The 27,862-nt window shown below is 63.1% G+C and overlaps 1 protein-coding gene across 7 annotated transcripts; it reads right to left on the reverse strand.

The window, feature by feature from the left end:
• Positions 1-27,532, reverse strand: ARHGEF11 (Rho guanine nucleotide exchange factor 11). Of its 7 annotated transcripts, none has more exons than XM_074929218.1 (42): positions 27,335-27,532; positions 20,842-20,877; positions 19,647-19,738; positions 19,083-19,181; positions 17,707-17,756; positions 17,561-17,618; positions 16,864-17,042; positions 16,665-16,736; positions 15,806-15,925; positions 15,538-15,592; positions 15,382-15,458; positions 14,777-14,914; positions 14,530-14,604; positions 13,583-13,684; positions 13,057-13,155; positions 11,880-11,922; positions 11,420-11,516; positions 11,218-11,340; positions 10,905-10,928; positions 10,340-10,484; positions 9,993-10,092; positions 9,448-9,477; positions 8,981-9,107; positions 8,014-8,193; positions 7,571-7,618; positions 6,887-7,074; positions 6,601-6,747; positions 6,084-6,163; positions 5,766-5,891; positions 5,547-5,664; positions 4,502-4,680; positions 4,341-4,416; positions 3,942-4,109; positions 3,699-3,786; positions 3,483-3,584; positions 2,730-2,818; positions 2,411-2,644; positions 2,029-2,298; positions 1,363-1,455; positions 843-1,057; positions 522-708; positions 1-432 (listed from the first exon to the last, which is right to left on the reverse strand). In XM_074929218.1, the coding sequence occupies exons 1-42, from the start codon at positions 27,364-27,366 to the stop codon at positions 383-385; spliced, it is 4,611 nt and encodes a 1,536-aa protein (XP_074785319.1). In that variant the 5' UTR covers positions 27,367-27,532; the 3' UTR covers positions 1-382. The 7 variants fall into 7 exon arrangements, with proteins under 7 accessions (XP_074785319.1, XP_074785321.1, XP_074785317.1 ...); XM_074929216.1 differs by having other exon boundaries at positions 2-432; positions 8,981-9,110; XM_074929219.1 differs by having other exon boundaries at positions 3-432; positions 9,993-10,089.
• Positions 27,533-27,862: the final 330 nt, after the last annotated feature.

The following is a 27,862-nucleotide window of genomic DNA, read 5'->3' on the forward strand; positions in this document are numbered from 1 at the left end:
CACGTACGTACATATTTATAGGCAGCAGGGAGGGAGGGGGGGGCCGCAGCACGGAGAGGAACAGAACAAAGTGCATTTATACAGACTAGATCCAGCTCTCACGGCCGGGGGGGGCATGGGGAGGCGGTGAGGGGGGGGGGGAGGCTGAGCCAGGGCTGCCATGCGAGGGGGTGAGGGGGGGGCCCCGGCTGCCAGCCCTGCCAGACTGTGCTCCCTCCTTCCAGCCGAAGCTCCCCCACCCCCCCCCACCCCCCCGGGGTAGTTTTGGGGCGGGGGGGCTCCCGCGGCTGCCAGAACGGGGCGGGGGGCGCAGGGGGGCTGTTGGGCAGCTCCCCGGCTTTGAGAGATTCTAGGGGGGGGAGCCCCCCCCTCCCCACTGTGGCTAAAGGCCGGTGTCGCGAGCGGGGTCCTCGGCGAGGGGGGCTCTGGAGCCTGGAGAAAACGGAGAGAAGGGGGGTGAGAGGATCTGGGGGGGGGACGGGGAAAGGGGAAGCACTGCGGGGGGGGGGTGTGGTTCTCACCTGGGGTGTTGGTGATGGGGCCCTGCAGGGTCCGGAGGGCGCGGGCCAAGGGACTGTCACCCTCGGGGCTGGGGGGCTGCTGGGACCACTGGTCCGTGTCCGGGGCTGAGCCCCCCGGGGGGGTGGTGACGGCCGCGAAGCTGCGCCCCAGCGACCGCAGCAGCTCCCGGTGCGCCGCTTCCACAGCCTGGAGGGGGCCCGGGAGAAAGGTGCTGGGTCAGAGCGGGGGTGGTGTAAGTTTGGGGGGCCCCCCCCCCCCCACCTTCATGACACGCTGAGAGGACCCCCCCTTTCCCCACCCTCCCCAGTTTGGGGGCTCACTTTCAGCCTGTTGAGCTTCAGCGTCAGCTGCTCGATGGTGCGGAAGATGAGGTCCACGTCGCGGAGGGGAGCTGGGGGGTCCGGGGACCCCTCGGCGGGGCTGGGACGGGCGGGTGCTTCCTGCGGGAAGCCCCGGGGGGGGCTGGGGGGCGGCGCAGGGGCCGTGGCAGTGGGTTGGGGGGGGCCCGCCGGCATGCTGACGTAGAAATAGTTGCCTGAAGAAGGGATGAGCAGCGTTAGTGAGGCAGGGACCCGCTCGGGTGGGTGTTGGTGGCCCCTGCCAGGGGGGTTTGTTGCCCAAGTTCCTGCCCCCCCCCGCCCCACTACCCTCCTTGGGGGTTGTGTCCCTTCGTGGGCAGGATCCGGCTCCCAAGTCGCTCCCGAGTGACACCGTCCCCCCCCCCGGCAGGGCCACATGTCCCCTCGGAGGACACTGCTCCCCTCAGGGGGGGTGGGGGGACGTGGGGGCACCCTGCGAGGTCTGGGGAGGGGATGGGGGGGGTGTGGTGTGTCTCTTTACCATCTACATTAGCTCCGCCTCCTTCCTGCAGCTCAGTTTCTGATTGGCTGCTGCCTGGAGAGGGCGTGGCCTCCTTAGCACCCTCCGCCTGGGCTGTGCACCCCGAAGAAAGAGGGGAGGAGGGAGAGGGAAGGGGTGAGCAGGCCCCGCCACCGGCACCCACCACCAGCACCCATCAGCACCCGCCACCAGCACCCAACAGCGTTCTGCCACCAGCACCCCGATACCAGCACTCGTCAGCACCCCAATACCAGCACCCCAATACCAGCACCCACCACCAGCACCCAATAGCATTCTGCTGCCAGCATGCCAATAACAGCACCCATCAGCAGCACCCCAATACCAGCATCCACCAGCACCCACCAGCACCCACCACTCAACAGCGTTCTGCCACCAGCACCCCAATACCAGCACCCATCAGCACCCACCACCAGCACCCCCTCAGAGCCCCAGACCTGTGGGGTGCGCACAGCAGACAGAAGGGGGGGTTCACCTGCACCCCTCACCGCCCCCTACAAGCCCCCAGCTCCAATCCAGATGCAGACAAACACGGAGCGAGACCCCAAATCCCAGCGAGGGGCAGGTTGGGGGGAAAAGAGGGGTCCCCGGCGCCTGCCCCCCCATGTCCCTGCCCGCCTGAGGCCCCCCCCGCCGTCACCCCTCTACCTTTCCGGACGACTTTGTAGCCACTCGGCTCCTCAGCGGCCGCACACGGCTCGTCTGTCTCCTCCCGCCGTGGCTGGGGCTCCGTGTCCTCGGCGGTCCCGGGGGGCTCTGCCAGCACCCCCCGAGAGGGGGACTCGCAGGTGGGGAGCCCCGAGCCCCAGGCCAGGCCGCTTCCCGCAACGACCGACGGCGTCGGCGTCAGATCGTCCTCGGGCTCCGCGTCGCGGCACGGCAGGAGCCTCTGCAGGATCAGGAGCCACAGGTTCTCCACTGGGATGGGGTGAAAAAAGGCGGTTTGGGGATTTCGCTTCCCTTTGGGAGAGGCTGGGGTGGGGCGGTGGTGGGGGGGTGTCTCTGCTGGAGCCCCCCCCGCCGCACTCACCATCCTCCAGCGCCGCCTCGGCCAGCCCCTCCGTGCCGACGGGCTCGGGGAGCAGCAGCAGGCGCGTGGGGGGCCCCGGTTGCTCGGCCGGGATGGGGGGGGCAGCTGCCTCCACGTCGGGCAAGGGGGGTGCAGGCAGGTCTTCCTCGCCTTCCTCCACCTCACTGCTCCCCGGCTCCTCCAGCAGCGCCGGGGGCTTCTCCTCGCCCAGGAGCGCGGGGGGATTGTCGTCGGCTGCGGGGAGAAGGGGGAGAGCTCAGAGACAGCCTGAGACGGGCGAGGTGCAGGCAGAGAGCAGCTGGGGGGGCGGGGGGGTTACCTGAGGAGCAATCCTCTGCCTCTGCCTCTGCGCCCGAGCTGGCGCCTCGGGACAGGAGCGGGGAGACGTCGGGGTCCGGTAACACCAGGCTGCGGGGACAGGGAAGGGCGTGAGGCAGGAGCCAGGGGCTCGGGGGCAGCACCCACCCCCTGGGGCAGACGCTGCCTGAGCCCCCAAACAAGGTGCCAGGATCCCTGGCACCCCCCCCCCCCGCATGGCTCCAGGGTCTAGGGAGGGACCTTGTCCCCAGTCCAACTGCCCTCTGGAGAGAGCCAGCTAGCCTCGGCCACCAGTACCCGCCAGCATGGGACTGGGCTGGACCCTTGTCCCCAGGCCAACTGCCCTCTGGAGAGAGCCAGCTGGCCTTGTTCCCCAGTGCCCACCAGTATGGGACTGGGCTAGGCCCTTGTCCCCAGTCCAACTGCCCTCTGGAGAGAGCCAGCTAGCCCCGTCCCCCAGTGCCCACCAGTATGGGACTGGGCTTGACCCCTGTCCCCAGTAACTGCCCTCTGGAGAGAGCCAGCTGGCCTTGTCCACCAGTACCCACCAGTATGGGACTGAGCTGGACCGTTGTCCCCAGTCCAATTGCCCTCTGGAGAGCCAGCCGGCCTCATCCCCCAGTGCCCACCAGTATGGGACTGGGCTAGACCCTTGTCCCCAGGCCAACTGTCCTCTGGAGAGCCAGCTGGCCTCATCCCCCAGTGCCCACCAGTACAGGGCTGGGCTGTGGCCCCGGCTCCCAGCAAGGCTCACCCAGAGGGTGCTGCACGGGTGGGCTCCGGCGTCCGGCGCTTGGGGGGGAAGGTGGCATTCCTCGTGGCACTCTGCACCGCCTCCTCCAGCAGCTCCATCCACCTGCCCGGCACAGACCCCCCGTTAGCTCCCTGGGGGAAAAGTGCCCCCCCGAGAAGCCCCCACCCCACGCAGGAACTGCCCATCGCTGCCCCCACCCGTCCCGCTCAGCCTCACGTGTTTTTCTCGGAGGACGTCAGCGCCACCAGCTCGTAGATCTGCGGGCCCAGCTCCGACGTGCAGATGATGAAGAGGGCTCGTTTATCTGCGCGTGGGGCAACCAAGAGCGATGAGGAAGGGCAAGAGCACGGCCCAGGGCTTTAACCCGACCCGCTGGCACCAGCACGGCCGCGGCAGGACCCGGCCGGAGCTGCGGGACGCTGACAGCCCCCACGGCTTCACCCCGGTTTTTCTCCCCACCTGTGGCCACGGAGCGGATGAGCACCGAGTTGAGCTTGAGGACGGGGCTGAAGGTCTGTTTGTTGTCCGAAGAGCCCAGCGCCGTTTTGCTGTGGCACTTGAGCACCAGTTTCTCATCCTGCTTCTGCAGCAGCACCAAGAGATCCTCGAGGAGCAGCACGTGCAGGTCTGGGGTGGGAGAAGGGACAGAGAGCGGAGGCTCAGCCAGGGACACGCTCACCAGTTCCCTCCTTGCAGCCAGGAGAGAAAATGTCTCCGGGGATACAGCAAAGGGGGCTAAGAGGGTCCTTGTAACGCCACTGGGGCTGGGGGTAAAACACCCATGTCCTGGGGGATGCTGAGGAGGCAGTGGGAGGTGTCCCAGTGCTCCCAGTACAAGGCACTGAGGAAGGTCCGTACCCACAGTCTTGTCCTTGCCGACGCGCCAGGTGAGCGGCCCTTCGTGGATCATGCGCCGGGAGGTGAGGTCCAGGCTCTGCGGGAAGCCGAGGGCGGTGCTGAGCGTGTGCTGGGGAGACCCCCACTAGCCCCCCCCGCCACTGCCCAGGTCCTGGGGCTACCTTGAACTCAGCAGCCAGCGGGTTGCTGGTCCTCTCCAGCGAGGTGGCATCCAGGCGTTTCTGGTAGCCCTCCAGCCGGTGCCGGTTCTCCGCTCGTTTCACCGCCTCGTTCACGTACTTGAGGATGTCCCGGCACTGGTCCCGGGCTCGGCACAGCTTGTCGTGCTCCGAGGTGCCCGCTGGCACGGCCGGGAGGTGAGAGCGCATCAGGAGGACGGGCCGGTCCCGTCCCACTGCGACGGGCTCCCAGGCGCATCCCCAGTGCAAAACGCTGCCGGCCCAGAGCTCCCCGATGACAAGAGGGAGATTTTCTCACCCCAGGACAGAATCCCAGAATCACCTTGGTTGGAAAAGCCCCTGAAGCTCCTCCAGCCCAACCATGACCCTCCCCCTGACCGTTCCCAACTCCCCCAGATCCCTCAGCGCTGGCTCAGCCCGACTCTTCAACCCCCCCAGGGATCCCGGGGACTCCCCCCTGCCCTGGGCAGCCCATTCCAACGCCCAACAGCCCCTTCTGCACAGAAATCCTTCCTCAGAGCCAGCCTGACCCTGCCCTGGGCAGCTTGAGGCCATTCCCTCGGGGCCTGGCGCTGGGGCCTTGGCTCCAGAGACTCACCCCCCCTCTCTGCCCCCTCCTGGCAGGGAGTTGCAGAGGGCCAGGAGGTCTCCCCTCAGCCTCCTCTTCTGCAGACTGAACCCCCCCAGTTCCCCCAGCCGCTCCCCAGCAGACCTGTGCTCCAGACCCTGCCCCAGCTCCGTTGCCCTTCTCTGGCCACGCTCGAGTCATTCAATGGCCTTTTTGGGGTGAGGGGCCCAACACTGAACCCAGGAACCGAGGGGCGGCCTCCCCAGTGCCGAGCCCAGGGCTCAGATCCCTTCCCTGTCCCTGCTGGCCACGCCAGGGCTGGTACAGGCCCCCCCTGGCCTGGCTCTTCCTGCTGGAAATGCAGCACATCCTCCCCACTGCCCTGGGGTTTTGCTCTGGATGGCACCACAGAGCCTCCCTCCAGCCGAAGGACTGGTGCCCCCCCTCCCCAGCCCCTACCCTCGGTGTGCTTGATGATGTTCTCCAGCAGCAGCGGGTACTTGGTCAGGCGTTGCATTTCAGAGATGATCAAATCCTTGAGCTGCAGGCGCCGGCACTGGGGATTGCTTTCTGCTTCCTAGAGGGAAGAGGGCGAAAGCCCCGAGGTGGGATTTGGGGGTGTGAGGGCGAAGCCAGGGGGAGCAGCGGGGCGAGGAACCACCCAGAAAAGGGACAAACCTGCATGAAGATCTGGAAACGGGTCTCCTTACGCTGCTTGGTTTTGATCAGCTCTAGGGCAATGGATTGGTACGAGCAGAAGTCAGCAGCGACCTGCTGGATTTCCTCTTTGGCCAGGCCGTCAAACTGGGGGCGAGGGGGGGTGCAGGGGAGAACCACACTCAGGCACCCCCTGGGCTTTGCCCTGAGTCTCCCTGAGCTCATCTGCTCTGAGCGCAGCCACAGTGGGGTCACCTCCTCCCCCCCTTAGAGATGACACCACACCCCACCCCACTGAGATGTCCCCGGGGGCTCTACCCCCCTTGTCCCCCCCCTTACCCGAGACAGCATGAGATCCCCAATTTCTTTGATGATTGGTCCTTCTTCCCGGAGCTTCTTCATGGATTCGGAGAGAGAATCTGAATGAGGATGTGAGGGACAGACAGGACTGACGTGAACGGGGCCCTGGGGGCCACCCACCACTCGTCCTCACGAGCCCTCAGAGGGGCGCGGCTAGCTCTGACACGGGTGCAGGCAGGAGGGGCCAAGAGCTGCACGGGCTTCGTGGGGACGCAGCATGTCAAGGCGGGGGACAGAAAAAGCGTGTCCTGAAAGCGTGTTACACCAAGGGCTGGTCCCAGACACGGGCAGAGTGTGCAAAAAAACCCCAGGATTGCTCCCAGGGGAGGGGAAAGGAGAGGCCGGAGCGATACGATGCTGTCAGCAAGGCTGGTCTGAGTGGGGGGTGACCAGGCAGGAGCCCCCAGGCAACCACAGGCCACGTGGGCCACCCTCTGCTCCCAGCACAGCGGGGTATTTGCAGGGAAGAGCAGGATCCGAGCGGGAAGAGGCTTACTGTGGATTTCTATCAGGTCAGGGAGGTTGGGGAAGAGGAGCGCCAGCTCTTCCCGCGCCAGCAGACTCTCCTTCTTCATCCGCTGGTAGAAAAGGAGGTCGAGGACTCGGAGGATGCGGAGGTGAGACCCTTCGGTGGCAAAGAGCTCTGTGCGAAAGGCACGGGGGTGGAGAAGTGCCCGGGGTGGGGCCCACGGTGCTGGGGCACACTGCTGGGGGGGCCCCGTGGCATTGCCGGGGTGCACCCTGCTCCTCCTCCTCCTCCTCCTCTTCTTCCTCCTCCTTACCATTGATCACCTCTTGCCGGTCGATCTCCTTCTGCGGGAGGTTGGCCACCAGCTCCCGGCTGACCGTGTGCTGCCAGTTTTGGGAGTCCAGCTCGGGCTCCAGGTCAGAGAGCTGGCCCTGCTCGTCCTCCAGGAGATGAGGCAAGAAGGGATCCACGCCGAAACCCAGGCTGGGCGACTCGATGCTCCTGGGAGGGTGAAAGGTGGCAGTGGGAGTCCCCTGCAGCCACCCGCATCCAGCCAAGCCACCCCGCAGCGCTCCCAGTACAGCCAATATCTACCTGGGCCCTATTTCGGCTTGAACCCGGGGCCTTCAGCACAAGAAGTACAAGCCTCTGACTCTCGAGCTAAAAGACTAGGTCCCCCAGCAGACATCTATATAGGTCCTTTAAGCTCCTGCGTGAGACACAAGGGAACAGAGGTGCCCCCTCGCCCCAGGAGGATGGAGAACTAACAGGGGACTCCCTCCCGGGGCAGCCCCGGGCATCACCTCCCCTTGTGCTCTGTCAAGGCTCGCTTATGGGGAGGGCAAAGCTAGGAAGGCAGAGATGGAGCCCCTCTGACCGCCACAGCGGGGGGACAGCCCCGGCACACCCCTACAGTGACCCTGCTCTGAAGGAAAACTGGCCCCAGGGACCCGGCCGGCTCGGTAGAGACGGCAGAGACGGCGGCTGGGCCACTCACCTGCGTCCCATCTTCGGCGTGTACGGGGGGGTGGGATTTTCCAGCGACCTGGGGAGGGATGGGAGAGTCACCCTGGTGTCCTCATGTCCTGGCCCCCCACCTCCCATCACTGCACCCTGCGGGGCAGCACCCAGAAGCGTTTCCATAAGCCTCTCCAGGGTTGGCTATGAGAGGGGTTTTGGGCACAAACGGGGATTAAAGCCCAATTCTCTCTGTTGTCCCCCGGCAAACGTCGGCTCTGCTGGGCGCTGCGGGGCCAGGACCACCCAGCTCTGAGGGGCTTGACCCACAGGCTTAGCAAAAGCTTTCCCAAGAGACAGCATCTCAGCCCAAGGGGTTCCGCTCTCAGATCCCCCCCAAGCCATCCCAGCTCCCCTTCGAAGCCAAACACACCCGGGGGAACCCAAATCCTCCCTTCCCAGGGCTCGGACAGTGTCTCCCACCTCGTGGACAGGCTGGAAGCGGAGGATGATGCCGACTGGTGAAGTCTCGTGGCCTCGGCTGCAGCGTCCATGTCCACATCACTACGGGACCGAGGCACGTTTTCTGCTTTCCGGGATTTCTTCATCTCCTCCCGGCCTTTCAAGCTCTCCGAGCGGCCCAGCTTGACCTCGGCACGGGAACTGCAGCAGGGAGACAACACCGAGAACAGGCTGAGGCTGGTGGGACAGGCAGCGACACCCCCACGCACACAAACAACATTGACAAGCAGCTGAACAGGAGCCAGCAGTGTGCCCCGGTGGCCAAGAAAGCCAACGGCATCCTGGCCTGTATCAGCACTAGTGTGACCAGCAGGAGCAGGGAGGTGACAGTCCCCCTGTGCTCTGCCCTGGGGAGGCCACACCTGGAGGGTTGTGTCCAGGTTTGGGCACCTCAATCTCAGAGAGATCTCGAGGGGCTGGAGCGAGGGCAGAGGAGGGCAACGAGGCTGGGGAAGGGCTGGAGAATCAATCCTGTGAGGAGGCAGGGAAGGAGCTGGGAGTGTTCAGTGTGAGGAGGAGGAGGCTGAGGGGAGCCCTCATCCCTCTCTGCAGCTCCTGACAGGACATTGCAGAGAGGCTGGGGCTGGGCTCTGCTCCCAGGGGATCAGGGACAGGACAAGAGGGAACGGCTGGAAACTGCCACAGGGGAGGGTCAGGCTGGGCAGGAGGAGAAAATGTTTCCCAGCAAGAGTGGTCAGAGAGTGGAACAGGCTGCCCAGGGAGGGGGGAGTCCCCATCCCTGGGGGGGTTTCAGGGCCGTTGGGATGAGCTGTGGGGTAGGGGAGAACTTTGTGGAGTTGGGCTGAGGGTTGGACTTGATGATCCCGAGGGGCTTTTCCAACCTGAAGGATTCTGTGAAACCCAATAAAAACTGCGATGGGAGCCCTGAAAACAGGCCCTTCCCCCCCCAAGCATCCCCCTGCCCTACCCATCCGACTCCAGCAGGTCCTCGGGGAAGCTGCCGGTGGAGAGGCGCTGGGTGCCGGGCTCCTGGCTCTCGTAATGCTGGTTGTTCTCAAAGTGCTGGATGATGTTCCTCACATTGCCGGGTTTGACTGCTGGGGCCAAAGCAAAGAAACAACCCCAGTGAGACCGGGCCGCGTCGCCCAGCTTGGGCTGCGGAGGCAAAGGTGCCGGCGGCATCGCGACCGCTCACCGAGGGGCTTCCCCCGCGGCTGGGCACCAGCTTCCTCCGGGAAAAGGAGCTGAGTGGGCACCTGGGATGCCCCAGCGCTGGGTGGGAATGGCCACCGTGGCCAACCCTCCTCCTGGAGCCCACAGAAACCAGCTGAGCCCACCCCAACACCCGCTGTAACAACGCTGGGGTAGTTTTGGGGGGACAAAATAAAACTAAGTGTATGAGGTGAATGGCAAACAAAAGAAGAGGCCTTTTACCTTCAACAGGGGACAAAGGGACATGAAATGCTGAAAGGAAAAACAAAAATGAGATGTCAAATCAATCCTGCAGTTCGGCAACGAAGGAGGCAAAGAGGGAACATGTGAGCTAACGGCATGAGAACTCAAAGCAGAAGGGGAGGAAGAGGAACAGGCGCCCACACATGTACACACACGTGTACACACACACACACACACACACGTACACACTTTCTCTTGGCCCCCTCAGGTGCTGTGCCACTTTTAAGACAGAGCCAGCAGCCTGTAAACCTGCAGGATTGGGTATATAAGATAAATCTGGGGGAAGAGCTTGGCTCTGTTCCCTTCCCACTCCCCTCAAAGCCACGTGGGAGCACGGATGGTTGAGACAACACGTTTCCAACGAGCAGCTGGAGGAGAACGGAGGGTGGCTGACAAGAAGCGCCTGCTACCAGGTGAACGGGAGCCCCACGGGTGCCAGGGGCCACCCAAGAGCCCCAGGCTGCAGATCTCCAGGCAGTGGGCAGGCTGGGGGGTACAGCACCCCAGAAGGTCCCGATACTCACTGCTCTGGGAGGAGATTTTGGGCTTCCCAATGTACTTGAGGATAGGGTTGCGCTTTTTGTCTTCCATGGCATCCTTGTCCTTCTTCGTGCTGCTGCTCTGCTGGGACACGTGAGAGGAGCACCGATAAAAACGCTTGTAACCACCCGAGGGTGTCCCCAACCTCTTCCACGCTGGCTGAACACCCCGGGGAAGGACCGGGGCCGGGATCTGGCTCTGCCCTGGCACTAAGTGGCTCTCCCAGACATGATGCAGGGGGGGAGATGGGGATCTCTGGAGTGGCCTTCAAAGATCCAGCAGCAAGAAACTGGTCCCGGGGCAGAGAAGCAGCTGCCAGCAATTCACCCACCTTCTTGGTCTTGGGGAAGAAGGGCAGCCACTTGTCCCTGTCCGGGAGGGACTGGGCCTTCTCGCTGGTGCCGGCCGCTCGGGGCTCCCGGCTGCGGATGCCTGTGTGGTTCATATACGTGCTGAGGGCAAAGGCCATGGGGGAGCTGGAAGAGAGGAGAGAGTGGGGCTGGAGATCCGACCCCAGGCCAGGGGAGACGATGGGTGAGGCAGGCAGGTCCTGTGGGGCTCTGCAGGGAGAGGGTCTCTCTCCCCAGGCAGGAGAGGATGCCCAGGTTGGGTTGCAGGGCATGTGAGACAGGAGTGAAGGCGAGAAGCAGCTCAAGAGGGCAAGCTGGGGCTGGCAGGGGGCTGCACCTAGCGCACCAGGACCCCGGGGTAAGTGTTCCCCCTTCTCCAGGGCCAGCCTGAGAGCCCACGGGGGTATGCCTGGCATGGAGAGGGGGTGCTGGAGGCCAGCATGGGAAGGGGATGCTCCTGCCACCCCTCTCCTTTTGCCTCCTCAGCTAGCCACTGTAAGGCAGTCGCATCTGGGCATGCTCCCGCTGCGCCCCGGGGCCACTCACCTCCTGTCCTCTTCATATTTTGACCTGGAGAGAGAAACGGGGAGGGATAAAAGAGCTTGTTTGGACCAGGCTTCTCTACGCAGCTCACAGCCCCGAGCCCTTCATCCCACTGTGCCCCCTGCTCCTCACCACACCCCATGCTGGCTCCAAACTCTCCTTCCCACCTCTAACAGCAAATGTGTGGATCAAGCAGGATCAAGGAGCAGAGCTAAGCCTGTGCCCGATGCCCTTCCCCACCTCCTCGCCCCAAATCCAGGCAGAGGCTCTTCCCCATGTGTGGTGCAGGGAGCCTCCGCAGCAGCCTGGCACTCACAGGATGTCGCCCAGCTGGGCCAGTTGCTTCTCGGCTACTTGCCGCTCCTTCTGGGGGTCCCCATCCAGGTCCAAGAGATCGTTCTCCCCGTACAGACTGCCCAGGCCCATCGTGCGTTTTGTTCTGTGGAAGACAAGGGTCAGGGCCACGAGAGAGGCAGGAGGCCGCCGAGCTCTGCAGAGCAGCCGGGCAGCTGCGTTACCTGTAGTCCTGGATCTGCTCCTGGATTTCGGGCATCACCATCTCCTGAGCTTCAAAGAGGGCGGCTCGGACATCGTCCCCATTCCGCAGGCGAGTCTCTGGGGATGGGAGAGGAGAATTGGTGTCACCACTCATGCTCAGAATGCAAGGAGGGCCCAGGGGATCTTCTGGCAGCCCCAGGCCCTTGGGCAGAGCTGGGACAACCTGTCTCCCATTTAACACAGACACCCACCCACAACAAGACCTCAGGGACCGAGCTGGGGAAGAGCTCAGGAGCTCCAGTGCCAGACCTCGTCCCATCCTCACTAAAAGGGCAACAGCCAGAGGCTTGCAGAAGTCCTTTGGGATCCTGCTTTGGCATCCTCATGAACAGCCCCTTGGTCAAGGCAAAGGTGCCATCCGTGCAGATGGCAGGGACAGGCCCTGGCTCACGGCACACGACCAGAGAGCCCCTCACTCACCGATCTCAGCCAGGAGCTGCTCAGACACTTTCACTCGGAGAGGCTGGGGAGGGAAGGCAGAACTAAATCCCAGAGTCATCTGGGTTGGAAAAGCCCCTGAAGCTCCTCCAGCCCAACCATGAACCTCCCCCTGACCCTTCCCAACTCCCCCAGATCCCTCAGCGCTGGCTCAGCCCGACTCTTCAACCCCCCCAGGGATCCCGGGGACTCCCCCCTGCCCTGGGCAGCCCATTCCAACGCCCAACAGCCCCTTCTGCACAGAAATCCTTCCTCAGAGCCAGCCTGACCCTGCCCTGGGCAGCTTGAGGCCATTCCCTCGGGGCCTGGCGCTGGGGCCTTGGCTCCAGAGACTCATCCCCCCTCTCTGCCCCCTCCTGGCAGGGAGTTGCAGAGGGCCAGGAGGTCTCCCCTCAGCCTCCTCTTCTGCAGACTGAACCCCCCCAGTTCCCCCAGCCGCTCCCCAGCAGACCTGTGCTCCAGACCCTGCCCCAGCTCCGTTGCCCTTCTCTGGCCACGCTCGAGTCATTCAGTGGCCTTTTTGGGGTGAGGGGCCCAAAACTGAACCCAGGAATCGAGGGGCGGCCTCCCCAGTGCCGAGCCCAGGGCTCAGATCCCTTCCCTGTCCCTGCTGGCCACGCCAGTGCTGGTACAAGAGCAGCTCAGCACCAGTTCACGTTCCCCAAGCAGCGAGCAGGGCTCGACAGAGCTGGGGACATGGTGCACATGCCAGAGCCGGGCTCAAACCATCACGGAGAGGGTGCCCTGTGCTCCTGCACCATCGCCCCGTGGCAGTTTCTGCAGCCAGAGAGGCCAGAACTGGGATCTCCCACACCAAGCACCCAGCATCCAACATACAACCCCCTACGGAGCAGCTCAACAGGACCCCACTTCCCTCCAAGGGGGGCTCTGGGCCCCCCGGGAGCACTAACAGGAGCACCTGGAGCTGCGTCCTCACTGCCAGGAGCCTCCCCTCCTGCCTGTACCGAGCTTCCAGGCAGCGGGGCAGCTGGAGTTGTGCAAGGCCTGGGGTACAAGCCTTATGCAACCACTTGCACCGATGCGGAGGAACCAGCAACAACAAAAGTAATGTCAGTGGCAAAAAAACCCGTTAAAAATATCCCCGTGCGAGGGCTGCGACACCCAGTGCTGATCCCCTGTCCTGCCCTCCTGCCCTCACCGCGTTCCTGTCCAAGAAGATGTTCCAGATGTCCTTCCCCAAGACCCGGGAATCCTTGGCCGTCGTCTGCTGGCAAACGTCCGTGCATAAGTAGAAGAGCTGCAAGGAGGGGAGAGTGGAGATGGGCAGCGGAGGAGGAAGGGTTTGGAGCAGGGAGGGGAAAAGGCTCGGGAAAGCGGCGCCCAGACGGCCATGAAACAGGAAACGATCACTGGGGTCTGGGGAGGGCAGCACCCCACCGTGCCACGCCTGGGAGGAAGGGGAGGAAGTGTAACCCTATGCTGTGTTTCCCTCTCACATGCACGCACAGCTGGGAAACCACCGGCTGGCAGCTGCCTGCAGCAGACAACCAGAGTGCAGGCAGCTGCCTGAGCCTCGGGCAGAGCTTTGAGGATGGGTTCAGCAAAGCAGCACCACCCTGCGCTCAGCTGGAGGAGGGGACGGTGCCAAATACGCTGTCCCATGTGCGTGTGTGTGTGTCTGTGTGTGTCTGTGTCCCCAGCAGCAACAGTGACGGGGCCCTTACCAGGGGGCTGGGGTCTGCCTGGGAGAAGATGTAGCGCAGGAAAACCCCCAGATGAGCCGGCCGGGATTTCAGCTTGCCCAGGTCCTGGAAAAGGGAGTCACACTGCGCAGAGAAGGGACCAGAGGAGAAAGAGCCAGTTACAGAACCCCAGACTCATCTGGGCTGGAAAAGCCCCTGAAGCTCCTCCAGCCCAGCCATGACCCTCCCCCTGACCGTTCCCAACTCCCCCAGATCCCTCAGCGCTGGCTCAGCCCGACTCTTCAACCCCCCCAGGGATCCCGGGGACTCCCCCCTGCCCTGGGCAGCCCATTCCAACGCCCAACAGCCCCTTCTGCACAGAAATCCTTCCTCAGAGCCAGCCTGACCCTGCCCTGGGCAGCTTGAGGCCATTCCCTCGGGGCCTGGCGCTGGGGCCTTGGCTCCAGAGACTCACCCCCCCTCTCTGCCCCCTCCTGGCAGGGAGTTGCAGAGGGCCAGGAGGTCTCCCCTCAGCCTCCTCTGCTCCAGACGGAACCCCCCCAGTTCCCCCAGCCGCTCCCCAGCAGACCTGTGCTCCAGACCCTGCCCCAGCTCCGTTGCCCTTCTCTGGCCACGCTCGAGTCATTCAATGGCCTTTTTGGGGTGAGGGGCCCAAAACTGAACCCAGGAATCGAGGGGCGGCCTCCCCAGTGCCGAGCCCAGGGCTCAGATCCCTCCCCTGTCCCTGCTGGCCACGCTGGCACTGGTACAAGTTAGGAAGGAAAGGAATTCACTCCTCTGGATCAGGCCTGGCGTAAGGCTCAGTACCAGGTTAAACCCCCGGTTCCCACAGCCCTTTCCTCACCCCAGACCCGCCTGTCCCTGGATGTCCCCAGGATTATTTCTAAATGCCACGACCACGGGTGGGAGGGGGACAGCTCTGTCCCCTCAGGAGGCACAAAAGCCAAGAGTATTCTGGATGCCGTTACCTCGTTATTGAAATAACCCGGGTCATAATCCTCCTCTGGCCCAATGATGAGGGGCCGTCCTGTCCGGTCCAACCCCTGCCAGGGAGAGGGAACAGTTCAGAGCCAGACGCCCGGCTCGGGGTGGGAGGGACACACACCTTCCCCCTCCGCCAGCTCCTGAGGGAGGCTCAGACCACCTCCGACAGGGCCCAGCACCCACCCGATGCCCTGGGGGTGCAGCGGGACCCCCCAGCCGGCCCCAGCCCACCTGCTCGGCCGCGGGGGGGAAGGGGGTGTCGGAGCCCTGGCGGCGATGGTGCTGGAAGAGGCGGGCGCTGATGACTGGGGAGGTGCGTGGGCTGTCCAGGCCGTGGTCGGAGAGGACGGAGTTGCGGTTCAGGGAGCTCTGCTCGGGACGGCAGCGCAGGCCTCAGGGGCAGGCGGCGGTGGCCGGGCTCCACGCCACGCGCTGCCGCTCGCCCACCGGGCACAGGCACCCGGGGCCGCCTCCAGAGCGGTTTCCAGGTCACAGACCATAAAGGGAGACAGGCCCAGGGAACTTGGAAACCGTAAAAACCCTCCAGTGCCATTAGAAAACCTTTTAGATTAGGACCAGAAGCCAAAAACTTCGGGGTACCCTTCATTTTGAGGGCGGTCGCGCCAAACTAAGCATTAGAAGCCCAAGAAATTCAGAGCTGAGGGCGCGTTGTGAGGAATTTGGTTTGTTCTGATGACAAACAAATCACTGTGATGTCAAAGGCAGGTCCTCGAACCCTGAGGAGGCCCAGACTCATCCATCTGGGCTTTCCTCCCCACTCCCAGGGCCCAGCAGAAGTTGGGGTGGGCTCCCCATGGGGGTAACCCCACTCTCACCTCGCTCACAGAGGGGAACCGCTCCGGCCCGGACTCCAACCCGCTGTCACCGTCCTGCGAGTCCAGGGAGAGGCGTCCTGGGAGCAGAGGAGACACTGAGCTGCCTGCTCAGGAGACGGAGCCGTGGGGATGTTCCGAAACGCCGGAACAACTCACCTTCCACCACCCTGAATGCAGTCAAGCCGGAGTCGCTGCACAGCCGCCCCGAATCCTGCAATGTGAGGAGATGTGTTGGACCCGGGGGATGTTCCCCGGCACGTGGGGACACCTGGACACAGGGCCAGGGACGGGCAGCAGCTTTTGGAAACCAGGGATGTCTCTACTGCTGTCCCCACCACCTTGGGAGGGTGTCCCTAGGCTCGGATGGAGTCGGGAGGGATCACAGACACCCTGAACTGGAGGTAACCCCACTAATTTCACGTACCAGGGAGCCACCAGTTTCCTGGAGGATTTTGAGCTGCAGCTGGCTGACCCGCCGGCGCGCTCCCTCGATCTGCTCCTCCACGGCACTGGCAGGGTTTCGGCTGTACGCCTCGTAGAAGCGCTGAGCAGAAAGAGGGGACACTCACACCAGCCCCGACCCCGTCACAGAGTGCCAGAATCCTCTGGGTTGGAAAAGCCCCTGAAGCTCCTCCAGCCCAACCATGAACCTCCCCCTGACCCTTCCCAACTCCCCCAGATCCCTCAGCGCTGGCTCAGCCCGACTCTTCAACCCCCCCAGGGATCCCGGGGACTCCCCCCTGCCCTGGGCAGCCCATTCCAACGCCCAACAGCCCCTTCTGCACAGAAATCCTTCCTCAGAGCCAGCCTGACCCTGCCCTGGGCAGCTTGAGGCCATTCCCTCAGGGCCTGGTGCTGGGGCCTTGGCTCCAGAGACTCACCCCCCCTCTCTGCCCCCTCCTGGCAGGGAGTTGCAGAGGGCCAGGAGGTCTCCCCTCAGCCTCCTCTTCTCCAGACTGAACCCCCCCAGTTCCCCCAGCCGCTCCCCAGCAGACCTGTGCTCCAGACCCTGCCCCAGCTCCGTTGCCCTTCTCTGGCCACGCTCGAGTCATTCAATGGCCTTTTTGGGGTGAGGGGCCCAAAACTGCACCCAGGAATCGAGGGGCGGCCTCCCCAGTGCCGAGCCCAGGGCTCAGATCCCTCCCCTGTCCCTGCTGGCCCACGGGGTGGAGCGAGCTGATGGGCTAAAACACGCGCTCATCGCTGTGTGCTGGGCAAGGGCAGCACCCAGGGCTGCTCCGCTGAGGCTCTACACTGAAAAAAGAGCCGTGCTGCTGCCACACCTGTAACTCTGCCTCCTCCTGCCGCAGCATGTTGCGGAGAATCTGCGTCGCGTGCTTCTGGACTTCAGGGTCCTGCAGTTTCGGATGGAGACAAAGAGACAGGTTGAGTTTTGCCTTCCTCCTGCCCACCGTGCCGCGCAGGAGAGGGCAGGGCAGCAGCGTGGATGATGCGGGGGGGGAACACCCCGTTATTTGCTACCTGCAAGGGCTTGGGGTCGGTGATGCGCTGCGGCGGGGGGAGCGGCGGCGGGGGAGGCGGCGGGGGGCAGGCGGGGGTGATGCGGGGAGCCCCCGCTGTGCTCACATCTTGCTGAGAACCGGAGAGCCCCACCGAGGGAGGGGGAGAGCCCAGGAGGGTCAGAGCGACGTAGGCACCAGCTGGAAAAATTTGAGAACGGGAAAGGGTGAGAAGGACTCGCGTTATTCACTCTCTCGACCTAACCCACCCCACGGGCATCGCCGCAGCGGGGTGGGCACATCCCCGGCTCTGTCAGCAGCGAGGTCACCTCTGCCGTGGCGGGTGCTCCCCGGGCCCAGCCTGCAAACACTCACTGGAAGGATCGAGACAAATTTTCCCATCTTTTCCCCCAAGAATCAAGACCTGCCCTTGGGTGGGATGCTGTGGGCTGAGGTGCCTCTCTGTGCTGCAAGGCTCGTGACCGAAACTGTAAATGCTATTTTGTCTTTTTAGGACCCTGCTATGGGGCAAAGTGTCACCCTGGGAGTGCAAGAGGTGGGGGCTGGCTGCCACCAATCTCCCCAGTAACCCGATGGAAATGTGCTCCTCTCCCCTCTTCACCCCCAGCAGCCCAGGCAGAGCGGCTGGCCAGTGGGCACTGTGGCTGCTGGCCACCCAGGGCCAGAAGGAGCCACCGCAGCTCCCCGGCCGTACTCACACTTGATTAACTTCACCACTTCGAGGTGAGAGCTGTTGGTCACCATCGTGCCGTTCACCTGGGAGAGGAGAGAGGGGGTCAGAGAGGCTGGCGGGGGGGGAGCAGGGCGCGGAGAAGCGGCGGAGGTGACAACCCGGGGGACTCACCTTGACTATGCGGTCCCCCTCCTGCACCCCGGCTCTCATGGCCGCCCCCCCTGCGACACAGGGAGGAGAGATACAGTCAGGAGGGATGGAGGGGAGACAGATGGAGCCAGGGGCTCCACTCCCAACACTCCCAGATCATCTCGGCACATTCCTGTCAGGGTGGGGACACGGGGACCACCAAGCACGTATTTCCCGCGGGGGACAAGGCCGGTGACCAACTCTGGGGCTTTACACGCAAACCCCAGCACAAATTCAGCTCAGAGCTCATCCAGCCAAGCCCTCCTCTGCTCACCCAGCCACACCTCAGCCTTTTCCATTCGTCTCGAGGTGGGAGAGGGGGCCCCAACCTCTTATCCCACCACCCGGGTTGGCTCTGACACATCTAGAGAGCCACCAGGTGCCTGGATCCCAAGGCAGGAGCGGGGCCCAGGAAGAGCAGCACTGCTCTGCCTCCTCCCCCCCTGCCTGCTCTTTAACAAAGCTGAGGTTGGGATACACGAAAAATTCGCTTTTCCTAAAGCCAAAACCAAGAGGAAAATGTTTCCATTAGGTTCAACTCCAAGCCAAGGCCCTGGGACACGGCAGCGAGCGCCGAGAGTGGAAAGTACATCGGATTGTTGGGATTCTTTCGGCTTTAACGGTCTCGTTATTGGCAAATGAAGTGAGAGGGGAGAGGGGGGACAATGCTCTGGGCTGTCCTGCACCTGGGGACACCCCCCAGGGCGAGGGGGCTGATGCAGGGGGCTCCCCACACAGCTCCAGTTGCAGGAGAGAGGCACTCCAGCGCTAACCTGCCCTTGAAACTTGCAGCATTTTCCCCTTCCTATATTCTAATTTTTCCTGGCTTTTGGGCTAGAGTTGGGGTGGGGGGGGAGGGAAGGGGGAGGAGGTGGGAACATCCGCTGTAAAATAAGCAGCTCATTGTCTATTTAAATTGCTGCTCCAAGCCCTGCCACCCCGCAAAGTCATTATACAGCAAAACCGGCAGCGTCTCCGGCAGCACAGCGCCAAGAGCACTGAGCTGCTGAGTCTGTGTTTACCCAGGGCTACAAAAGGGAATTCCCCACCCACCCACCGTCAGCAGCTCCCCGGGGTTGTACAAGGAGCGGGGAGAACGCAGCGGTTTTGGGGAGCTTGCCCAAAACACTTCCCCCCAAAACCACCTGCCTTCCCCCACCCCCCCCAGCAATCGTGTCCTGCCCATCCTGGCTGATGCCGTAGCGAGACCCCGAGCGGGCAACACTTAGGAAGGAAAATCCCCTTTCTCTCAGGTTTTCTCACAAGGGATGAAGCTTTGGGCGGGTGAGGGGAGCCCCGAGGCATGTCGTGCCCCCCCTTGCCCCCCCCTGCCTGCTGCCAGCACCGGCCCCTCTCACCTGGCCGCACCGACTGCACCAGGACGACGCGGTCGCCGCTGACGGTGAAGCCGAAGCCATGCTGGTCCTTCTGGATGATGACGCAGCGCTGGACCAGACCTGGGGAGGAAGAGGAGGGAAAATCAGTGAGGCTCTGAGCCTGGGGCGCAGGCTTGGCTTGTGGGGGACCCCCCGCCCTGCCACTCTGGGTTTCAGGGGTTGCGGGCAGAGCCTGGTGCAGAGCCCCGGGAGTCAGCGACCCAAGGGCACGGCTCATTCCTCCTCATCCTCACGTGACGTCCCTGCTCGGACCCTTTCTCCTGAAAACAGGGTGCCCCAGCGCGCACGGGCAGGGTGGGGAGAGCTCCCGGCTGCTGGATGATCCCCGGCTGCTTTGCCGGGTCCTGCCCTCCCCAGGCACCTGCAGCCTCGGCTGGGTGACTTTGGGTGCTGCCACAGGGCACAGGAGCTGTGTCCCGGCGGGTGCTGCAAGGACTGAGCCAGGCAGCAACGTGCCCCATGCTCCTGGCGCCAGATCAAGTCCTGGGGTGCAAGAGAAGCAGAGGAGGAGGCAGGAAAACTTACCGGTGGTTTCGGAGGAGTCGGAGGGCTGGCGGTGGTGCCCGGGAGACCTCCGCTCTGAAGACGAATCACCCAGGGAAGACAGGCTGCTTAACCTGCAGAGGAGGAGAGCTCAGGGAGGGGGACGGCTGGATGGAGCCACCCTCCAGCCTCAGTGGGACCGGGGACAGCTGGACAAAGCCGTTCTCCAGCCACGCTCGGGAAAAACAAAAGCACAGAGCTGGAAGGTGACGCAGCCAGCACGGGCGAGCGCTGCCCGTCCCTCCAGCTGCCTGTCCCCACACCGCCCCGCGAACAGGCTCCTCTCCCTTTGGCACCAAAGGGCTCCCGGGAGAGCCCCAAAAGAGCCCCCGCTCAGCGCCAGGAACCCCAGGGTCTCGTGTTTGCTGGCAGGGGGGGAGCGGGGCTCAGGGCGAGATGCATCATGCAGCGCAGGCAGGACGGAGCTGGGCGGCAGGTCTTTACCAGGCTGCAGCGGGGCTGATGGAAGGAGAGACACGAAGCAGTGAAGGATGGGGGAGAGACAGACAGACAGACAGACAACGGACAGTTACTTTACGGTCCTGCCCTCTCGCTGAGCCTGGCTAGTCCTGCAGCAGGGCTTTGGATGCTGGATGGGTACACGGGGCTTTCTGGGGCACAGCTCATCCCCTCACTGCTGTGCTGGAAGCGGGGGGCTGCTCTGCATGGCTTTTTCGAGCCCCAATGTTTATTCTCCTGCTAACGGGGGTCTGGAGAAGCTCAAGCTGGGCAGCCACCCCTGCCTGAACAAGACAGTGCCGGCAGGCTCGGTGGGTGGGCAGGAGCCCCACGAGCTGTGGCCAGAGGGAACGGTGTGCCAGAGCAGCCCTCAGCCTCTCCCGCTCCTCAGGGGCCTGATTCTGCCCCAAACCCAGCCCCATCCCCAGAACATGGGCCCCAGAGCGCTGCCTCCCCTTCCCTGCGTCCCTCCACGATCTCACACCATCCCAGGGATGAAAGCGCGGCTCCGCTGTCCTGTCTCTCCTCCTCCCCACACCAGCCACAGCTCTCCCCCGTCGGGGCAGGGCCGGAGGGGACAGAAAGCAACGGGAAGAGTGAGAAAATGAAGGCGTTCCGGGCGGGCAAAGCAGCCGGTCTCTGCCTCAGCCCCCGCAGGCTGCGCTGAAGCGGGGGTGCAGGATGAGAGCCACGCAGCCCCGCCGCCGACCCCGCTTACCTGGGCAGGTGAGGCTGCCTCTTGCTGCCCGCTCGGCTGCCGGGGTGGTGGCGGCGAGAGGTGGCCCAAGGGACACCCGGAAGACGGCGGCGCGGGGAGGCGGGGAAAGACAAACAGACCAAGAGGCAGAGGTGTGACTGAGGGCAGGGTGACAGCGTGCTGACACCCCTCAGGGAGGGTGGCGGGACCCAAAAACACCCCCCTGTGCCCGCCGGGCTCGGGGCAGGATTCTCCTTTCTCCGTGCAAATCCTCCTCCTGGTTTTGTGCCTTCCTCTGCGCAACGGGGAGAGCATCAAGCAAGAGGGTCCCCCCCAGGCCACCCCATGGGGACACAGAGCCTGAGGCAGCGTAAACCCGACAGCGTCGCCACTGGGGCCTCTTCTTGAGGTGCAACAATCCCCTGGCTCCTGCCCGCGCTCCGGGAGATTAATATTAGGAAACACCTCGCTGAAAGGTCGCCTGGACAATCCTAATCCAGACCCGACCTGCACAACCGTTACGTCGCAGCCTCTAATTTACTCGACTACAACCCTCGCTCGCTAAAGCGGGGGAATAAACCAGGACCTCGGCACGAAGGAGCCCAGGCGCAGCCCGGGGTAGGGTCAAAGCATCCCAACGGCTTCCCCAGGAGCTGGGGGCAGAGATGGGACCAGTCCCCCCACCCTGTTTCAGAGGCCATCCAGGATGGGGAGCGGCACAGCTGGTGGGCGAAGGGTAGGTGCAGGATTAACCCCACGGGATTACCCAGCAGCCAGGTGCTCTTGGGGCAGGTCAGACCCGCTGCTTATCCAGGCCAAGGAAGGATCGGCTCCTCTTTCCGCATCACCCCGGATGCCAGGACTTAAGGTGCTGCTGCACAGCGGGACAGTCGTTAAGCCTCTTCCTTAGGGGAAGCACCCCGGTGCCCAGCGGTGCCACGACCACGTGTGGCTGAGCCCACCAGGAGCCACCGGGCCAACACCAGCACCACGGGGGGACATGCCAGCCCCACGCCCGCGGCAGGAGCCCGGCTCCATCCTGCTCGAAGGAGCCAGGCCAGCGCTGGCTTACTGCTGTCTAAAAGAGTAGTTTAATTCGGCTTTGCATAAGCTCCTTCCTAATTGACTTACAGAGAGCCAAAACATGCCATTTTAAACCAAACGCTGCCAGCTTGACGGAGACCTGACCCCAACGCCTGTTTGCAGCTGGGGAAGCTCCTTCTGGTGCCCTGAAAGACACTTTGGTTTTCCTAAAAGTTGGAACTCCAGAGCCCTTGTACGATGCCCAAATCCTGCCACGGCCCTTGACTTGCCCAGTCTGAGCGCCGGGGCCAGTCTCTGGACCAGCACCTGCAGCCACATCCTACGTGCTACCCTCAGAGGTTTTGGCTCTGAGGTTATTTTCCTCGATTTTGGCTACTTTGAGTTAAATCACAGCTATTTACTTTTCAGAAACACACAACAAGAGGAGCAAGATGCTCTGTGTCGGCTGCCTCAACAGGGGCAGGATGGGAGAAGGTAGGCAGGCCAGGCATCCCGGTGAGAGGCACAGCTGAGACCAAAAAAAAAGGAAAAATAAGGAAGAAAACAAAATCATCACGCACGCTCAAGAGCAAAGCACAGCACAGGCGCTGCCACCTCGGGAGCCCACGCAGAGCAAACGCCACAATTAAAAGATTAAGGGAGAAATAGGATCAAATCCTCAAAGCGGGTCAGTCTCCAGCCGGAGCTTTGCAAAACACTCTCTCCAAGACTGGGAGCTTTAGGGTTTTTTTCCCTCCCAGGTCTCAAAACGGTGGATCCAAGCTCCCGGGGAAGAGAAAATGTTTTGCAAATAGTCAGAGCCCGCACTGTCATGCCTGGAAACCTGCTGCCTTTTGAAGCAAGTGGGGTGGCAGGAGGGGCCAGCGTCGGCCCATCAGCAGAAAAAGTTGTGAAAAAATAGAAATGTGTGTGGAAAACAAGAAAAAAAAAAAAAAGCCACAACTTGAAAAGGGAAATCAGTGTCTTGGTGGGATTCCTCTTGCCACTGAGTCAGAGCTTCCACCGCAGCCTGACGCTACGGTCTGCGCTGCTAGTAGCACCGGGATTACCCGGCATCTCCCGTGCCAAACCCCGCTGCCGGCCGCTCCCCCAGGCCACGGCCCCGTGGACAGTTTCACATACTGGTATTCTGGTGACAGGAAGGAAGGAAGGAATTTCAGCTCCAAAAAAAAACAAAACAAAAAAACCCCCACCATCCAAAAACCCAACATAAAAATGATTCAGCTTCCTCCCCTTCCCCCTCCCCGCCGCACACCGGAGGGAACACATGTCCAGCCCCGACACTCCTCTGCCCGGGAACGTCGCTCTGCATCCCCCCCGCTGCAGCCTCCGGGACCGGGGTGTGCGTGTGTGTGTCCCCCCCGCCCAGGAACCGCTCGCTGGGGACGGAGAGGTCGAGGCTCAAAGCCTCCCGCCGCTCCCGCTCCGTGGCCGAGCCATCGGCCGCGGCACGATGACGCATCGGGGAAGCTCGTAATTACGCGGCTGCGTCTCAGTTTGCACGGCGAGGCAGATTTAAACCTCGCTATGGTGCTGTGAGCAAATGAAGGAAAAAAAAGGAGGGGGGGGGGGAGGAAATAAATAAATAATAATTTCTCGACATTTTTGGCCGCCTGCAGACGCAGCTTGCAATGACACACCCCCCCCCGGTCCCCGAGAAGATCTGGTTTTCTTCTCTTTTCCCACCCGACAACGCACAACAGGTTTCCACCTCCCAGCCGGCGAAGCACATCAGAGCCCGGGACGAGAGCGACCCTCCAGGGACCTCTGACCGGGGTTGGACCGTGATCCCGCTGCCTCCATCCCCACCGGGCCGACCCTGGGGTGTTTGCAAGGCAGCTCCTTCTTCCCGGCAGCAGAGCTGGGACCCGCCAGCGTGCTGCCAGCGCCGGGGCTTCGGCAACAGCGGCGGCGAGGCGGCAGCCGGCCGAGAGCCGGCGCGTCCCCGCGGCACGCAGGCTACGTGCCACTGCCAAACCACCCCGCAGCTGCTGCCCGCGAATCCACGAGGCTGGAGTCATCCCGGATCCATCTGGGGTTTATGCAGCAAAGCTTTTTCCTTCTCTCTCTCTCTCTCTTTCTGCCTTTTTTTTTTTTTTTTTTTTTTCCAAGGGAGAAAAAGCAAAGCAAAGCCTCAGCCCTCAGGAGGCGGCTGGTAGCAAATTTCATTTTGCAAATCAGATGCAAAGTCCCGCGTACGCGCCACAGCAAACTGAATTTAAATCCCCGGATTCCTCCAGCAACTTTGTTGCAGCAGACGGGGTATTCTGCAAAAGCTTTGTTTAAATTAAGACTTTTAATTAAATGGAGGGGGGGGGGGGGAGAAATAAAAATTAACGTGACGAGCGGAGCAGCCCTGGTTGTTTAATGGCGCAGCAGACTCCATTCCCCACATTTCTAATTGTCTGTGTGCTGCAAATTTTTGCAATGCCAATTCCCCACGGGGAGGAACGGAGGCTGAGCGCGGGGACAGCTGTGATTTCGGGCAGCCAGTCGGTTACGCAAAATCGCTCGGGTTTCGCAGTCGCGCTGCCTGTCCGGCTCGCTGGGCCGGGGTCCTCCAGCACCGGTCTCTCCCCAACCAGCCCCCGGCAGCTCTACGAGGGTGCAGTTGGGGAAGGGAGAAACAAAACAACCCCGGCTCCACTCCCTGAGGTGGCTGTGGGAGCTCCCGAGCAGGATTAGGCCCAAAAAGAGATGGAGACTGAAGCGCTGTGCCCAGCAGAGACCAGCAAGCGCTGGGGAACACGAAGGGGCTGCAGGAGGTGAGGAAGGGGCGAGCAAGTATTTACACCTGAATGAGATAACGTCTGCACAGCACTTTGCACACACTCTGCGACATAAACATTAAGTATCATCACAACCGCTACCACCAAAGTTAGGCCAGATCAGCAGCAACCCTGCACACCGAAAGCCTTTTCCTCACACAAAATTTTCTTTTAAAAACTCTGTGCCATCCTTTCCTTCCCTGGCCTGCAAGAAAAACCACGGCACGGGAGCGTGGAGTGGGGGGAGAATCTGATGGGAAAGCGGAGCCGGGATGCGACTTCCCCGCCGAGGATGATGCAGGGCCCAGATTTTCCTGGGAACGTTGCTGGAGCGTGCAGCAAAACCATGAGCCACCCCAAATCAAACCCCTGGCGAGCTCTCCCCGGGCCGGGCAGTGTCATCATTAACGGTGCCACTCACCTCCTGGAAAACAGACTGGCAGATCTGGTTTGTCCGGCACTGACGGTGCTTTTAGGGTGTGAGATCTGTAGCAGCGAGAGCGAGATACGGAATAACCTACCCCGAAGCGATGTTTTCTCCCTGACCTTCCTCCTAAATAAAAGCCGCACACCCCACAGCAGGGAGGGTTGTGCCTCTTTCCACCAGCGCAGCTCTCGAAACGCTTTCCCCCACAATTTCTTTCTACATTTCAAACCGTGGCGGTACAAGATGATAAGAGAGCGGCGACTAAACCCACGGACAAGTCACGTCCCCGCAGCTGGACGGCGCTCGCTGGTGACACGCGGCTCCTTCTGCATCTCCTAACACTGGGGGAAAGGAGATCCATACTGGTTTACACTGGTCTGCCTCTACTGGGAGCCAACTTGCCACAGGGGTTGCCTGGGCATCAATGGGCTGTGGCAACCGGAGGGCAGAAGCCCCTGTGCCTACCTCAAAGCCACCGTTTGCTCAGTGGTGGCGGGAGGGTGGGGGCTGCTGGGGAAAACTCCTCACGTGAAGCTATTTCCAAACGATTTTTGTTGCCGGAGGGCTGTGCCACCCAGCAACGAGCAACTCCCAGCTCAGTCAGGGCACTTCAGGCGCCTGACCTTAAAGAGCAGAGGAGACTGCGGCTATTTAAAGAGCAGAGAGAAGCCTTAAGCCCGGTAATGACGCCCCGCAGGTCCCCGAGGCGGGGAAGTCGGGCAGCAATGCCCCGCTCCGACACGCCACCGGGACCTGATCCTGCTGCTTCCCCACCCAGGATGGGAGCGATATTCAGCAGCTCTTTAATTTCTCCTCCAGCGGGGCTGGCTGTGAAGAGGCAGAGCCTTGTCGCGGGCCTCGTGGCCGAGTTCTCCACTTTAATTAAGAGTTACCCAGAGGGGAAGCGTGGCGGGGTGGTTTTGTGCTCCACCCCAGCCCCTGTCTCACGCTTCCCCAAACCAGGAGAAAGCCAGGCAAAAGGGCTCGTTGGCCAAGGTAGTGGCAACATGTTGCCCGTCCTGCCACCGAACACACCAAACCGCAGCGTGCGCCGACGCGCAGGAACCCCGCGTTGAGCATCCTCAACACCGCCGGCCAGGGACGTCCCCAGCGGACCCCCAACGCCCCGAGTCGGCTTCTGCTGGAGCACGAGGAGCTCGTTTGGGGCAGAAAGTCACACTCGGCGGCACAAAGGGGCGAGAGCCACGTTGCAATAGACGCTGTCGCATCCCTACGGGCGGACGGGGGGGGTCGCAGCCCACCAGCGCGGCCGTGCCAGGGACACGGGAAAGCTCCTCGCCCCAAGACGGGGCAGTCACAATCCACCTCCATTCCTCGAGTCACCCCAAAACCAAATGGTTTTATGAGGCTTATTCCCACGGATGCAGGGAAGGGTCCAAGCTGGCTCTGAGGGGCGAGGTGCCCGTTTCCAGCTCCCAAACACCCACCGACCTCCATCCTCCCGTCCGCAGAGCGGGGGAGACGCCGGCAGTGCTGCCCACCTGCGCCCACGCTGTCCCGGGGCGGGGGGGACACACACGAGTGGGACCCTCACCGGCCGCTTGCGCCCCATTCCCAGGGCAGAAGGCGAACGCATCCCGAAGGGGGTTAATTAGCTTAATTGCCTGCGAAGAAGGGAGCTCTGAGGAGGGTAGGAGGGCAGTGAGGTGCCCCATTCACCCCAGGGGTGTACCCCCCACCCCATAAACCCACCTGAAGAAATTCAGCTTAAAAACTGAGGCTATTTGGGGCAAAACACTCTTGCTGCGCCCAGGGAAAGATATTTAACGGCGCAGGAGGAAAAATGGGTGTTTCCCCATTTCTAATTTCGGCCACATTTTCCCACCGGTCAGCCGTGGGTTGGTTTTGGGGTGGAATTTTTTTGTTTGTTTGTTTTTTTGTTGTTGAGGGGACACACACACACACACACACACACACAAATACACAACCCCCCCTCACCACAAGCCTGCTCTGAGCATCGCGGCGGGACGCAGCACCCCGGGGAGATGGAGGGACAGGCCCGGGGGGGGGCAGTGAGGGGCTGTGACCCCCCCCTCGTCCTCCACAGCGGGAGGGCCCGCGGCCTGCCCTACCCACGCCCCCCCAAACCTCAGAGTTTCACCCCAAAACGCTGCTTTTTCAGAGAGGACCCCCCGGCCGCAGCCTGGGGGGGGTCTCCCCGCCGCCCCGGCGTCGCTCCCCCGGCTGACAACCGCCCCGAGGCCGCGGGGAGCTGCGGGGAGCTGCGGGTGTCCCCCCCCGGCCCCCCACCTACCTGTCGAGGGCCTGCGGAGGCCGCACGCTCATGGTGCCTCGCCCGCGGCCCCTCGGCGGTCAGGGCGCGGGGAGCCGCCGCCCCGCTCCGGCCGCCACCATCCCCGGGAACCCGGCGGCGGCCTCGGCGGCCTCGGCGGCGGCGGGGCCCGACCCCCCGCTCCGGCGTTGATCTCGGCGCGGCGGCGGCGGCGGCGGCGCGGCCCCCCCCCGCCCCGCTCCCCTTCACGACCCGCCCGGCGAGCGCTGGGGGCCGGGCCGAGGGAGAGGCCTACCGCCTGCTCCCAATCCCCGGGCTCGCCCGGCCCCCACCGCCGCCGCCGAGGGGGCAGCGCCGGCGGGGGCCGTGCGGGGGAGGGGGGCGCCGACACGACCCGTGGGGACCCCCCCGGCGGAGGGGGGGGTGTGTGTGGATGGGGGAGACCCACGGGGACAGCGTGGGGTGGGGGGGACACCCACGGGGTCACCTGGGTGTGGGGGACCCACGGCGGGAGCCGGTTGTGGGGGACCATGAGGACAGCGTGGATGT

The sequence above is a fragment of the Athene noctua genome, chromosome 29 (assembly GCF_965140245.1).
Source record: "Athene noctua chromosome 29, bAthNoc1.hap1.1, whole genome shotgun sequence".
Lineage (NCBI taxonomy): Eukaryota > Metazoa > Chordata > Aves > Strigiformes > Strigidae > Athene > Athene noctua.

Excerpts from the sequence above, each read along its gene's own strand:
- ARHGEF11 (XM_074929216.1), bottom strand. The coding sequence starts at position 27,366 with ATGAGCGTGCGGCCTCCGCAGGCCCTCGACAG. Across the intron at positions 10,093-10,339 it reads TCTTCCCCAAGACCAAGAAG|CAGAGCAGCAGCACGAAGAA; the intron begins GTGGGTGAATTG and ends CACGTGTCCCAG. Across the intron at positions 5,892-6,083 it reads GGGATCTCATGCTGTCTCGG|TTTGACGGCCTGGCCAAAGA; the intron begins GTAAGGGGGGGG and ends CCTCGCCCCCAG.